Source organism: Drosophila obscura, unplaced genomic scaffold, assembly GCF_018151105.1.
Source record: "Drosophila obscura isolate BZ-5 IFL unplaced genomic scaffold, ASM1815110v1 contig_14, whole genome shotgun sequence".
NCBI lineage: Eukaryota > Metazoa > Arthropoda > Insecta > Diptera > Drosophilidae > Drosophila > Drosophila obscura.
In genome coordinates, this window is record NW_024542724.1 from 539,552 (window position 1) to 551,992 (window position 12,441).

General features: G+C 46.0%; 5 protein-coding genes across 5 annotated transcripts; 3 read left to right on the forward strand and 2 right to left on the reverse strand.

Annotated features, from left to right (window-relative positions):
* The first annotated feature begins 4,786 nt into the window (after positions 1-4,786).
* Positions 4,787-6,304, forward strand: LOC111075481 (transmembrane protein 231). Its single transcript, XM_022368798.2, has one exon. It carries the CDS (start codon positions 4,943-4,945, stop codon positions 5,921-5,923), a length of 981 nt encoding a protein of 326 aa, XP_022224490.2. The 5' UTR covers positions 4,787-4,942; the 3' UTR covers positions 5,924-6,304.
* LOC111075482 (mitochondrial import inner membrane translocase subunit Tim21) lies at positions 5,989-7,015 on the reverse strand. The gene is made up of 3 exons (XM_022368800.2): positions 6,811-7,015; positions 6,337-6,749; positions 5,989-6,273 (listed from the first exon to the last, which is right to left on the reverse strand). The coding sequence occupies exons 1-3, from the start codon at positions 6,938-6,940 to the stop codon at positions 6,094-6,096; spliced, it is 723 nt and encodes a 240-aa protein (XP_022224492.1). The 5' UTR covers positions 6,941-7,015; the 3' UTR covers positions 5,989-6,093.
* A 96-nt stretch (positions 7,016-7,111) lies between these two features.
* Positions 7,112-8,018, forward strand: LOC111075483 (thioredoxin domain-containing protein 17). Its single transcript, XM_022368801.2, has 3 exons — positions 7,112-7,409; positions 7,529-7,610; positions 7,779-8,018. The coding sequence occupies exons 1-3, from the start codon at positions 7,265-7,267 to the stop codon at positions 7,930-7,932; spliced, it is 381 nt and encodes a 126-aa protein (XP_022224493.1). The 5' UTR covers positions 7,112-7,264; the 3' UTR covers positions 7,933-8,018.
* On the reverse strand, positions 7,960-10,475 carry LOC111075480 (vacuolar protein sorting-associated protein 52 homolog). The gene is made up of 7 exons (XM_022368797.2): positions 10,231-10,475; positions 9,565-10,166; positions 9,287-9,502; positions 9,067-9,222; positions 8,891-9,009; positions 8,711-8,831; positions 7,960-8,652 (listed from the first exon to the last, which is right to left on the reverse strand). The coding sequence occupies exons 1-7, from the start codon at positions 10,382-10,384 to the stop codon at positions 8,023-8,025; spliced, it is 1,998 nt and encodes a 665-aa protein (XP_022224489.2). The 5' UTR covers positions 10,385-10,475; the 3' UTR covers positions 7,960-8,022.
* A 371-nt stretch (positions 10,476-10,846) lies between these two features.
* LOC111075502 (putative elongator complex protein 4) lies at positions 10,847-12,428 on the forward strand. Its single transcript, XM_022368820.2, has one exon. It carries the CDS (start codon positions 10,938-10,940, stop codon positions 12,312-12,314), a length of 1,377 nt encoding a protein of 458 aa, XP_022224512.2. The 5' UTR covers positions 10,847-10,937; the 3' UTR covers positions 12,315-12,428.
* Positions 12,429-12,441: the final 13 nt, after the last annotated feature.

Consider the following 12,441-nt stretch of genomic DNA (forward strand, 5'->3'; position numbering starts at 1 on the left):
GCATCAGCGAGGAGTGCGCCTGCACTTTCCGGAGAGTTGACTTATAGATGATCTTGTGTCGCAGACAGGGCCCACCCGTTCGGGGATCCACATCCACGACAGTGGCCCTGATAAAGTCCTGGAAAGATTTCCTCTTCAATGGCTTAAGCGATGGTGTCGATGGGTTAGCTGGTTGCGCGAATTGTTCCTCGTCGCTGCTTGCTTCTTGCTCCTCGCAGGTTGGCTCTATGTAGGAAATCAGTCGCTGGAAGTTCGGATTTGGGCGGCCCACATCGCTCAATTTTTCCATTGACTCGCTCAAATTCATGGTTGATGGTTTATAGTATTTTCATTTCTGTTGTGAACCTTTAAATTTATGTGAGATTCTTGAACGAACCTGAGCAAAGTCCAAATCAATGTAGTGAGCGACAAAAAGGCGCAAATGTTGAATGCGGAATTTGAATATCTCACACCATCAGAGTAATAATAAATCGAGGCAGGTGTTTGTTGACTTTGAACACATGGCCTTCTCGTTTAATAATAACAAGGAGCTTCGTTAAAGGAGCCTTTTGAATGTGAACGACAACGAACAGGTCCAGAATCGCAAAGGGAAAAATTACAAAAGAAGCTTGAAATTGCGAAAATTAGAAATTAATATACATACATATGTAGATAAATATTTAATATTGGTGAAGGCTGGGGAGGCTCTCTCTCTCTATTTTAACTTAAAATTAATAACAATATGGTCTCTGGAATCCTTGCTCCTGTGCTAATACAATTTTCAAACCGAAGAGTATTTAGGTAAAATATTTCTAATAGTCAAAGCCACAAATCAAAATGAGTGCTATCCCCCCCTACAATTTGTGTTAACCAAAATGCCTTTCGAGTAACTAAGTTGTAAACTTTCAACAGATATGGCGTGATTACAGTTGCCTGCGGCTACTACGCCACAATTTTCATTTATGAAATGAGAATTCTGCACATACATGCAAGAATGGGAAGGAAAAACTCACACAAATGCACAGAGAAAAAGGGAAAGACAGTAACTTTTCTCGGGCTCATCAAAATATGCTTTTCCACACAGACACCAAGAAAATGGCGACAAAAAGGAAGCAGAACGAAACACACACACACACATACACACAAAAAGCACATTAACTCACGCACACAGAAACAGATGGAGAGGAGAAAGAGAAAGCTGAGGAAAAATGAGTCCCATGTCTTTCATTAAAACTTTCGGCAAATTATCGGGTAACATATGCTTGCGGCTTGATTGTCAAATATAGTTCAGGAAAGGAAAGGAAACGAAAGGAAACGAAAGGAAAGGAACCCAACAACTGCCTGTGTGTTCTCACACTCCTACCATTCTTATACGCCCATGCCACATTCATATATGTACCTACACATGTATATTCGAGTGTTCCACACATTTCCACTTGAGTGTTATAAGGGGAATTTCTCTCTATATGCCCGCATGCCTCCCCCAGACAGAAACATGAACTCTGTATAAATATTAGAGCAACTTCAACAGACTCCACTCCATACGTTGTGTTTCCCTTTGATTTCCTCTGGGATCCACAGAGTTAAGGGAGAGACCAAAAGCTTAAGGGAAAGCGGTTACATTTCCCCTTTTTATTCCAGCATCCAATAAAAGGGGGTTGGCCTGGCTCAGAGGGGAACACCCACCGAAAATAATGTAAATCCGCGCAGGCGTTGTAATAATTTGTCGTTGAACAACTTCTCAGCTTGGAATGTTGAATGCTCGTCGGATATTGGTGAGTTATGTATGGGTATTTATTTGTTGGGGTGCAATCTGCCTGATCGGTGGAATTTTTAAAGGATTGCTTAAGTATTCAAAAATAAAGTAGCTACTGGAAAGCTGTGATTAGAGAAATCTGAGCTAGGTTTGAGGATAGTCTTCTTAATAAAAGGAGGAAAATTTATTCAAGATTTGGAATATATGTACAGCCCAAATAATTCATTAAGCAATGCAGTTCCAAAAGGATGAATACTATATACCATCTTTAGGAGTCATCGTAACAGCCTTCCGAAGAAGTACATTTCCAATTTTCAAGGGGAACTCCCTGGGTACAGCTTCTTTCCCACCTGGCCCACCTTTCATGGCAGTTCGTGGGTTCTCTCCCGCTTAGTTAGTTTGCCTTGGCAGTCATTAGTAGTCCTATGTTAATTTGGTGCGCCTAATAAACTGCTACTTTTTGCCAGCACCCGCACCCCACCTGGCGCACAGACCCCAACCCTCCTTCTCTCCATTCCTTATGGCCATTACTCTGCCACCAGCCACCAGCCTCCACCTCCAGCTTCTCCTTCTCCTGCTACTCCCCCTGGTGGCGCTGTGCGAATTTGCCACTTCAACAGCTCCTTGGTGGCAACACGGTCACGTACGCGAAACGAGTGAAAGCTTAAATTTCGTTGAAAAAGGATATATGGGCCCAGAGCTGGCATTGTCCTGGGGCCGTGAGCTGAATTCCAACTGTGTCCGTATCCGTATCCGTGCGTCCGTGTGTATTCTCTCCGTCTGTCTGCCCGCCATCTTGGCTGCCACATACAGACTTTTCCTCTTTTTCGTTTTCTTTTGCGTTTTCCTTTTATTTTTCTGTAAAATGGCGTGGCAATGTGGGGGAGACACCAAAAAAGTTCGTGCGGAAAAAGAAAATGCAGAAAAATTATTGATTTTTTTTGTAGCTTTTCTTCTTGCGTGGATTTTATCCTTAAGCCGCTTAAAGCCAAGGAAGGTTTGCGTTCAGGAAGGATGCTTTGAAATGGACTCTGCCTCAAAGGATGTTCTGATATGGAGGGACTCTCTCCATCTGCCATGCGGAATCAGTCAAACTAATTTCAGTCCCACTCTGTCCAACTGTCAAAGAGCTGTATGTGGCTGTCAAATCGGGATATACTTTTATTTATTCATCGTTCGGCTGCCTTCTCGTACATTTTCTTAGTTGTGACACGGCATGCCCATCATTTTTACCCACACGTTTTTATTATTCACAGAAAAGCACATGTCACAACAAAAGTCAAAGAACAAATCAGAAAAACTTCTTACCATCCTGACATGTCACGCTGCCGCAGGTGAAGTGAATACAGCCATCAAATGCTCATAGTTTGTTGGCTTACGACAAACTTCATTGGAAACTTTCGAAGGTGACAAGGGAATGACAATGGTTGGTGGGCAAAGGCTTCATTAGGAGCTTGGATTTGCGGAAAAATCTCAAAGTATTTAGTTCAATTGTCTTTCGAAGAGACAAATTGTACTTTTGTGAAATTATTTGCCTTTTCAAAGCTCAGCGTCTACGTCTTGTTCAATTATCAAAAAACAGACAGCTTCAATAGTTTTAGTGGCACAGCAGGTAAGCAAAGACACATACCAGACACATAATCACCCAATCTCTATGATAGACATCCTGCAAATTTACCACACGGACGTAGACAGCTAGCGCTGATTTGACCAGTAGATCAGAAGTCCATCACTTCCCAAGTGCCTTTCATGTATGTCCTTTTTTGTATTTCTTTATCATAATTTTGCATCTATTGTCGGTCTCAAAACCAAGAACCTCATTTTCCTTTATAAATTTCTGCTCTCCCAAAATATCGCTTCAAAAGCAAAATGAGAACTTTGGAAAATTGTGCCAAACATTACATTAACTTTCTCATTTTATTTATTTAACCATTTGGTTTCTCTCGCTTTTAACTCCTCTTGCTCGTCTGTACTTATTTATATAGTCTTTCTTGAGTGCGCTCCGCTTTCAACACTCTTTAAAATAAGCGCATTAAATGCAAAGCTGCAACTTCCGATTTTTATGCGGTGCACACGAAGGCACCAGTGCACCAGGGCTTACCAAGGGGAAGGAAGGCAATGCTCGAAACCAGTTGTCGGTCTTAATTATGAGCAAATGTTGGTCAAGTTATGTGACCGTTCTTTATTTATTCCTGTTTTTTTCCTCCTTTTCCCTGGCTTTTTGCAGGTTCACTTTTTTCCAAGCTAAAGCTCGAAGGCGGCATGGATGGCATGGCCCTTGGCTCGCCTCGTATCGAAATCCTATAATTATGTGCAATCAATACTTTTTCAGCATCGGCTTAAAGACGGAACGGATGTGCCCTGGGCCACGGCATAAGCTTGAGCCTCAACTGGAGTCTGGAGGAGGCTGGTGGAGGGTTAAGGTCTGGAGAGTCCATGGCTAATAGAGCGATTCAGCAGTCGTCTTCTTTACAGCGAAAGGGGATTCCTAATGCGGAAGCACTTTTCCATTGTTTGGAATTGAACAAGACAAAAACGAATGCCTACCAGAGCAGGTGGAGAGGTGATAGGGGTAAGAAGAACATTATATAATTATTTAAGAATTGAAGATTCTCTAGTATAGACCATATTTAATCACTGTAGGACATATAAATGTAAATAATGGTTTTTTCGACCGTTATTACCGTTTTTAGACCGTTATTCCAATTAGAAATTTTTAAAATATTTTTAGACCATTTTTCAGCACTGCAGGACATGTAAATGTAAAGTATACATATTTTAGACATGCAGAAACGAAAAGGTACATTTCATTCGGTTATCCTTTAGGGAAAAACCAGAAGAGCATAATTAAAATAAAGCATGAATGCGCACACTTAACGCTTATTTATCAATATACAGAATGTTATTATTATCCGTAGTTGGAAGTATTTGCAAAAGCAACCAAAAAGTTTACACAAATGGCATGTAAAATGTCATGTACACAACGGATTTTACTTGAAGTAGGAATCAATAGAACGTACATTGGCCAAGCCGCCAAAGGGATATAACCACCGTGTGGCGCCCCGTTTAAAGGCCTACTACGTTGGTTGCCAGGCAGCAAGGCAACGAAACGACACACACAAAAAACCAACCGAATGACAAGTGTCAAAGTGGACAGCAAGTGAAGTGAGCGAAATCCGGATTGGGTGCAAAGTTGTATCATCCAAAATGAGATTCATTCCGCTTCATACGACGAACACAGCGATCGTGTACAAAAATTCGCTATGCTCTTGCGCCTCACTGTTCGTCCTGGCCTTCATCGCGCTGTCGGTGATGCTTCCTGTTCTCTTGGTCTCGCTGCTCAGCCCTTACTCGGGCATATCCGAGTCCCGGGTGCTGTACGAGCAGCCCAATGTGGCGTACAACTACCAGTATATATTCGTGGGCAGCACAGAGCCCGGAGAGGATGGCGAGGCAGAATCGTTGGTCGCGTGCAGCAGCTTCAGCTATTTCAATGCTCAAATGAGGCAATACACCAATAGCTGTTCAGCCAGCAGGTACTGGACAGAGGATGTGGATTATGATACGGTCACAGATCGGGCACACTTCCAGCTGGAACTACAACAGGTTCCCGCACGCCTGATGCACTTTGATTTGCTGCTCTTCTTCGACGCCCATCTGCAGCACAAGTGCGATCTGTCGCCGCCCTCGTTGCTGTCGCATCAGCTCCAGTTGCCGCTGTCGGGACGCTTTCGAAACGGTCGCATCCAACTCAAGGGTGAGCTGCAGCTAAAACAGTACGTGGAGTTCACCTGCCCCTTCCCGGGACGCAACATCAAGACCAACTTTCGTCCCGTCCATGTGCAGACGAACGCCAGCCATGCGGACATTTCGCAGTACAAGATGGAATCGCTGATGGCCCAGGTTAAAGCCAATCCTGCCTACTTCCAGTTGTCCATTCAGGAGACCTACTACCGGCCAACATCGCCGCGCCTGGAGCCTGGCCTGAGCATCGAGCTGGAGCTGGATGTGCTGCAGGTGCCGGCTCGCTATCATCTGAGCATTTGGGAGCGCCTCGGACAGTTCTGGCTATACTTTGCCTCATTCTTTGGCATCTCCTTTTACATCATGAACAAGCTGAAGGACTTCCTCTTTGGACGCCACATCATTCGTTCCTGGGAGATCATACCGTGGAAGAAGCTCTACTGACACGAGTCGGGCGCCATTCTGGAAATGGACAACTTCTCGATTGGCGAGTGAGGGCTACAACTGGATTTTTCCAACGGGATTTTCATTGTCAGTCAAATAATAAATATAACAACTATACAGAGAATTTAAGTGCAGTGCAGAAGTGTTAACAGAACCGAATAATAAATCCCCTATTTGTCCTGACTATTGGACAAAAGGGCCAGGCTTCCAAACGAAGAAGATGTGGCATGGGCAGTCTCTGGCTCGGGTATAGAATCAAGGGCGCGATTGTCTTCCAGCACAATGGTGGTACGGGGATAATGATCCAATTGCACAAACAGATAGCGATACTCCAGTTTACCTGTACAAGACTGTGAAAAACCGGATGGATTGTCATATATATAAATGAAAAGTAATAAATGGATTCCTCCTACCCTTCTCGATTCCAGCTGCACGGTGGCCTTGTTCCTAACGCCCTGAACATAAAACTGCATCCTCATATGTGGCTTTCCCTGTCGCTCGTAGCTGGAGTGCGCCACATGCTGGCGACGTCCGCGACGCGATGTCTCGCCAAAGCCTTTGATGGGTGCTCCAATGGCATCCTGCACCCGGTGATCATCAACCACACGTTTCAGGGCATCGGCATAGATGTTGTTGGGGCTTTCACTGGAGAAGAGCTCGCGGAAAATGGCGTAAAACATGATGCCGGTCACACCCAGACCTGCCAAAATTATCGCCGTATAGCTGGCCGTTTTGGTGTTCTCCTTGATCTTCTCGCCAATGGGCCTCACATCCGTGGACACATCGGTGCCACCCTTGGACTGCTGTAGAGCGCCTCCACCACTGCCTGAATGCATTAATAAGGGATTGATTAACGTAAAGATAACTGCATTTAATCAAATACAAACCGGGCGTCGCTTCCTGCTTCAGGCAGCGGGTCATATGCAACGATGCCGCACATTGCAGACGCGCCACTGCTTTGGGCAGCAGTTTCTGCCTATGGAAGACTAAATTGCGCAATAAAGCTAATCGTGACATTGTTTAAACCAAAATCAATGGCCAAGAGAGTAAATAATAGCAGTTTTATAAGAATTAATAATTGAAAACAGCTGTTATTATTATCGATACATCGATAGCAAGGCCATGAAGATTATACAAAAATATTGAAAACTTAGCAGCCACTCACATCTCTAGAAATTGTCATCGGCCTATCGCACTACAATAAAAACAAATAAAACAAGAAAATTTCATCCGAAAGCCAGTTAAAAGTGCTCCATCACGTCGCTCACAAAGTTGTTTTTTGGTCGCCTAATCAGACGCTCATACGCGGTCGGTGTTAGCAAAGCAAATACCAGTAAAATTATGGTCGTCACACACAACGTAAAGGGCTGGGAGGAGTTCGCCAAGAAGATGGAGGAGCTGGAAACCGGCAACAATGCGGTGCATGTGTTGTTCAGCGGCGGCAAGGATGAGAACGGCGAAAGCTGGTGCCCATACTGTGTCAAGGGTGAGTCACAGCCACTAACCATACTGTATGGTTAGTGGCACAGCCCGGCCCCTTTGTGGTTTACCGCCGACTACTCAATTACTTTATTCATTCCCAAACGACGCAACTTTTTATTGCAGCTGAGCCGGTGATACACGATGCTTTGAAGAAGGCCCCCGACAATTCGCACTTTGTGCATGTGGATGTGGGAGAGCGCGCCTAGTAAGTATATAATGTGATGAAATACATAGCATAGCCCAGAATATTCATGATAAAAGCAATTACCGGGCTATCGCTGGTCGCTTTCAATGCGGGCTAATCGGCAATTAAGAGTTGCCTTATCTCTACCCAGCGTCAAGAATAAACTAATTCGAGTTCTTTGTCGTTTAGCTGGAAGGATTTGAACTGTCCCTTCCGCAAGGATCCCAATACACATTTGATTTTCTTGCCCACGCTGCTGCGCTGGAAGCAACCGCAGCGCCTTGATGGCGAGCGCTGCTCCAACAAAGATCTCGTCGAGATGATGTTCGAAGACGAGGATTAAGCAGGAGTTTTTACTTAAATATTTTATAGCTTTATTCAGCATACACACACATACAGATAACACTGATTAAAGGCTCCTCCCTCCTCTCTCTCAGTAATTACTCTTGTACTTTTTTATCTCCACCATTACCACATGGATGTTGGTCAACTGGGCGCGCGCATTGGGCGTGAGCAGCTTGTGGAAGCGATGATAGTATTGCACTAGGCTGGCCAGAGCCAGCTGCAGCAGCTGTGATCCTGTCAGCAGCGAGGGGAATGACAAAAGTACTTCGCGGTTAAGTTCCTCCAGCGATTTCTTCCAGTTGGCCGAGAAGCTGGCCACCAGAGCAAGGCTGCGGCGCTCCTGCTTGCGCAGCTCATCCATCTGCTCCTTCTCAAAGAAGTGCTCGCACTCCTTGACGAACTGTATGAGGCCTCCGAAGTGTGGGGCCAGTATTTCCTCCACATACTCGTTGCTGCGGGCGTTCAGTTGCTCGCGGAAGGCCTCCGCCTCCTTGGAGTTGTCGCGAGTGTGCTCCATCAGCACGCCCAGGACCAGGTCATAGTTGTTAATGAGATAAATGAGCTGATCCTTGCGTGTGGGAAATATGGCAGCCATGCGCAAAATGAAGCACTCCACCTCACTCTGCAGCTCCAAGAGCAGACGGCTGACCAGCTCGTTGGGAAAATGCTCCGAGATGCCCACAATGGCGGCACTAAACTCTGCATAGCGACGGGTTATCTGCAAGGAAAAGGCTATTGTGATATGGCATAGGCATCAATCGGATAGGAGGGCATACATAGTGCGGTCCCAACTCCTTGTTGAATTTGGTGGGATCACAGTCATGGATGCTCTGTATGTTTAGGCGAAAAACATGCTCTAATCGTGGCCAAATAACCGATTGCAGCGAATCCCAATATCTGTTAACAAGCGCTGATTAAATCGGTTTCTAGATATGCCCCCAAAAGATAAAACTCACTTATCGAGGGCAGGCACACAGCGCTTGTGGCACATCAGCTGATAGCGGAATATCAAATGGATGCACAGGAACATGGCTATGGTGTCATAGCAATCGTGTATAGAGGTGTCCAGGTTTTTCTATGCAGTCCCAAAATAAACATTAATTCCTTTGGACCCATAGCAGATGTTACTTACAATCATCAGCGTTAAGGTTTTGCCCATAATCTGGTTGAACAAATCCTGTGCTTGGCTGCCACGCACCATAAAGAACTCGGTGACAAACAGATATTCCCGACAGGCATTGTCCACCAGCGCATATTGCTCGGAGCGGAACAGCGCCTCTGCTGTGTACTGGAAGAAATAAAAATCATCTTTAATTTCAAAGGACCAGTCTGGGAACATTTGACAATCTCACGCGATTCTTTAGCTGGGCATGGGGTACAATTATGGGCGCCTCCAGCTGCTGGTTAAGTATGTCGCCGCGCTTGCCAATGGTGAAGATGGTGCTCTTGTGCTTCAGACTGGTGGTCTTGGAGAACAAACCCTTGGAGGCATTGTCCTCAATGCCCATCAGATCATCCTTAGTGCAGGATTCCTCGAATTTGAGACTCGTCAAACGGGTGGAATAACTCTGCAAAGGCAATTAGGATTAGGTTTGTGGGAGACAATCTCTTGCATGATATGGATGCCTACCTTAAAATAACTATAGTAAATCTTGCCCATGGTATCGATGTACTCGCTGCATATCTCCTGGGCCACATGCCGCTCATTGGACAGAATGAATTCGAAAAAGAACTTGTGCTTAAGCATCGCATTCTGTGGTATCTGATAGTTGGTCATGGGCTTGCGGAACTTGTATATTTGCTCCAGCAGATAGCTGCGTATCTTTGTCATGGCCCGGAGACGCAGCTTGTGCAGGACATCGCTCACATCGCTGGTGGACTTGGACTCCTTGAAGCTGAGTTCCTTCACCAGCGACAGCTTGTGATTGAGCACATTCAGTTGGCTGCTGAAATCACGCTCCGTTACTGGCGTCTCCATGATGATGTTGATCATCTCCTCGGACACGGCCATGTCCTCAATGAATTGCGAGAGCTGCGCCTTCACCGACTGTCGGTTGGTCAACTGCAGCGACATGGACACGGACTTCCGTTGCAACTGGGTGATTTCGGTGCTAATGTTGTTCAGCACGCTCTGGAAGCTCATTAGCATGTTCTCCATACGTCCCAGCACATCGTCGCAGTCGTTGATTTGATTGTGCAGATTCGCAATGTTTTGGGACTCGGCAATGTAATCTAAATGTTGAAAGAAATCATTAAAGTTTGTCTGTAACTTTGGAATTTAATCCAATATGTATACCCTCGATGGATTTATTCTCCACTTCTTTGAATTCCTTTTCAATCTGACGCGAGTACTGGCGCAGATCGGTGGTGTTTTTCAGTATTTCCCGCACTTCTTCGTTGTCCAACTGCTCCGTCATCTGCGGCGACGCCACCTCAGAGTGCGTGGCCATGGCAGGGTTAAAGATTTGGCAATTGTTTTCCTTTATTTTTCCTATATTTATATATTCCAATTTATTTATAATTTCCAATTCGATATTTCCCTCTACTATCGATGGTTTTGAGACTAACATGATAGTATCGAGCTACAGTCGTTGCGCTTTTGATATGTTTGTATTGGCTGTTGATATTCCTCGATTTTGATATTCCGTTTAATATTACTAGCTAGTTGGACCTCTCATCCCTAAACAAATAATTTTCATCCGATAGATGCATAAATTTTCTACAAGATCGGCAAGTTTTCAGAAGTCCTTTTTATTGCATTGTTTACATAAAAAGTTTCAAAAGTTTCTTCTTCCGCAAAAAGGAAGAAGAAGATCTCTGCGCAATAGTACCTCTGCTCCCAATAGTACCCCTATTCCGATAGTGTCATCTCAAATGCATCCGGTTACAAAACAAACAGCTGGGCGGCCTATCGATATTATTAGTACCCCAACTGGCTGCACAAGTTTATACGAATAGGAGAAGCTAAAAAAGAAGGTTAATTCTAATTGTACAAAAGAAAAGATGACCAGCTTTCGCAAACGCACTGTGCAAAAGCCCATCCCGGGCACTCGCACCAGCCCCCACACCGCCCAGATAATAACATCGAGCGGTAATCCGTATCTTGACGTGGTAATCGGCGGCGGCCTGCCCGTGGGCTCCATCTGCCTGATTGAGGAGGATCGCTTCATGACCCATGCCAAGGTGCTGGCCAAGTACTTCCTGGCGGAGGGTGTGCTCTCCAAGCAGGAAATATTTCTCGGCAGTCTGGACGACATCCCCGCCGAAATGTTGCGTCGTCTGCCCCGTCCCCTGACCGAGGTGGAGCAGCGCGAGGAGCAGATCGCCAGTGGGCAAGCGGGCGAGACAGGCGAGAACGGACTGAGGATTGCCTGGCGCTACAATGATTTGCCGTTGGTGAACTCGGAGCATGCCACGGCCAAGATCGGGCATCATTTCAATCTGATGGAGCAGATGGATTCGCGAATGCTGTACTATGCCAACACCGTAATTTGGGATGACAGCCACAAAGACAACTGGATTGGCGATGGAGAACTATCCAAGAGCAGCTCTCCCTCCATCTCCATGGAGCAGCAGCCCATGGCCGAGGCTATGGGCGAGGAGTCGGCGGCTGTCGAGACCGAACCCGAAGCCAATGTCGAGCCCGTAGCCGATGCTGATATTAAACCCTTGGACAATAACGCCGCAGCTACCGTCGATAGCACTGCCAACAACACCACAACCGTCACCAGCAGCACGAAAACGGGAAGCCAGCCAGCCGTTTGGCCCCACAATGTCTTCCATAATACCCGCTATGGCGGCCTGCTCAACGATATTCAGCAGCAGCTGCGCGACGAGAGCTTCATCACCGGCACCAAGAAGCATCTGTGCCGCGTGTGCCTCACCTCGCTGGGCTCACCGTTGTGGTACGACGACAACTTTGGCGAGGATATGCTCAAGTTTCTGACTCTGCTCATGGCCAGCGTGCGCAACTGCAACTCGGTTTGCCTTATCACGATGCCCATGCATCTGATTGCCAAGTACGATGCCAGTCTAGTGCCCAAGATCCGTCAACTGGTTGACTACGCCATCGAACTGGAGTCGTTTGCCGGCTCCGAGCGGGAGACGCACCCCGCCTTTAAGGAATACAGCGGCCTGCTGCATCTGCACAAGATGTCGGCATTGAACACCCTTGCCGTGCATATGCCGGAGACCACGGATCTGGCCTTTAAATTGCGCCGCAAGAAGTTCGTTATCGAGCGGTTCCATCTGCCGCCAGAGCTGCAGGAGTCCCCTGCTAATTCACAGTCAGCGATGGCTGCTGATGATATTATTGCCTCGCCCAAGTGCGGGTCCAACGTGTTGATCAATTCCAATGCCTCCGCCTCGTTGGATTTCTAGCTGTCAATGGTTGCTACACACACTGCAGTGGAATTAGAAATTAAGTATGTATCTGTATCCACAAAACAACAAAATTGCATAATAATAAGCCAAGTAAATGCATTAATATATCAACTCTGCATTTTTC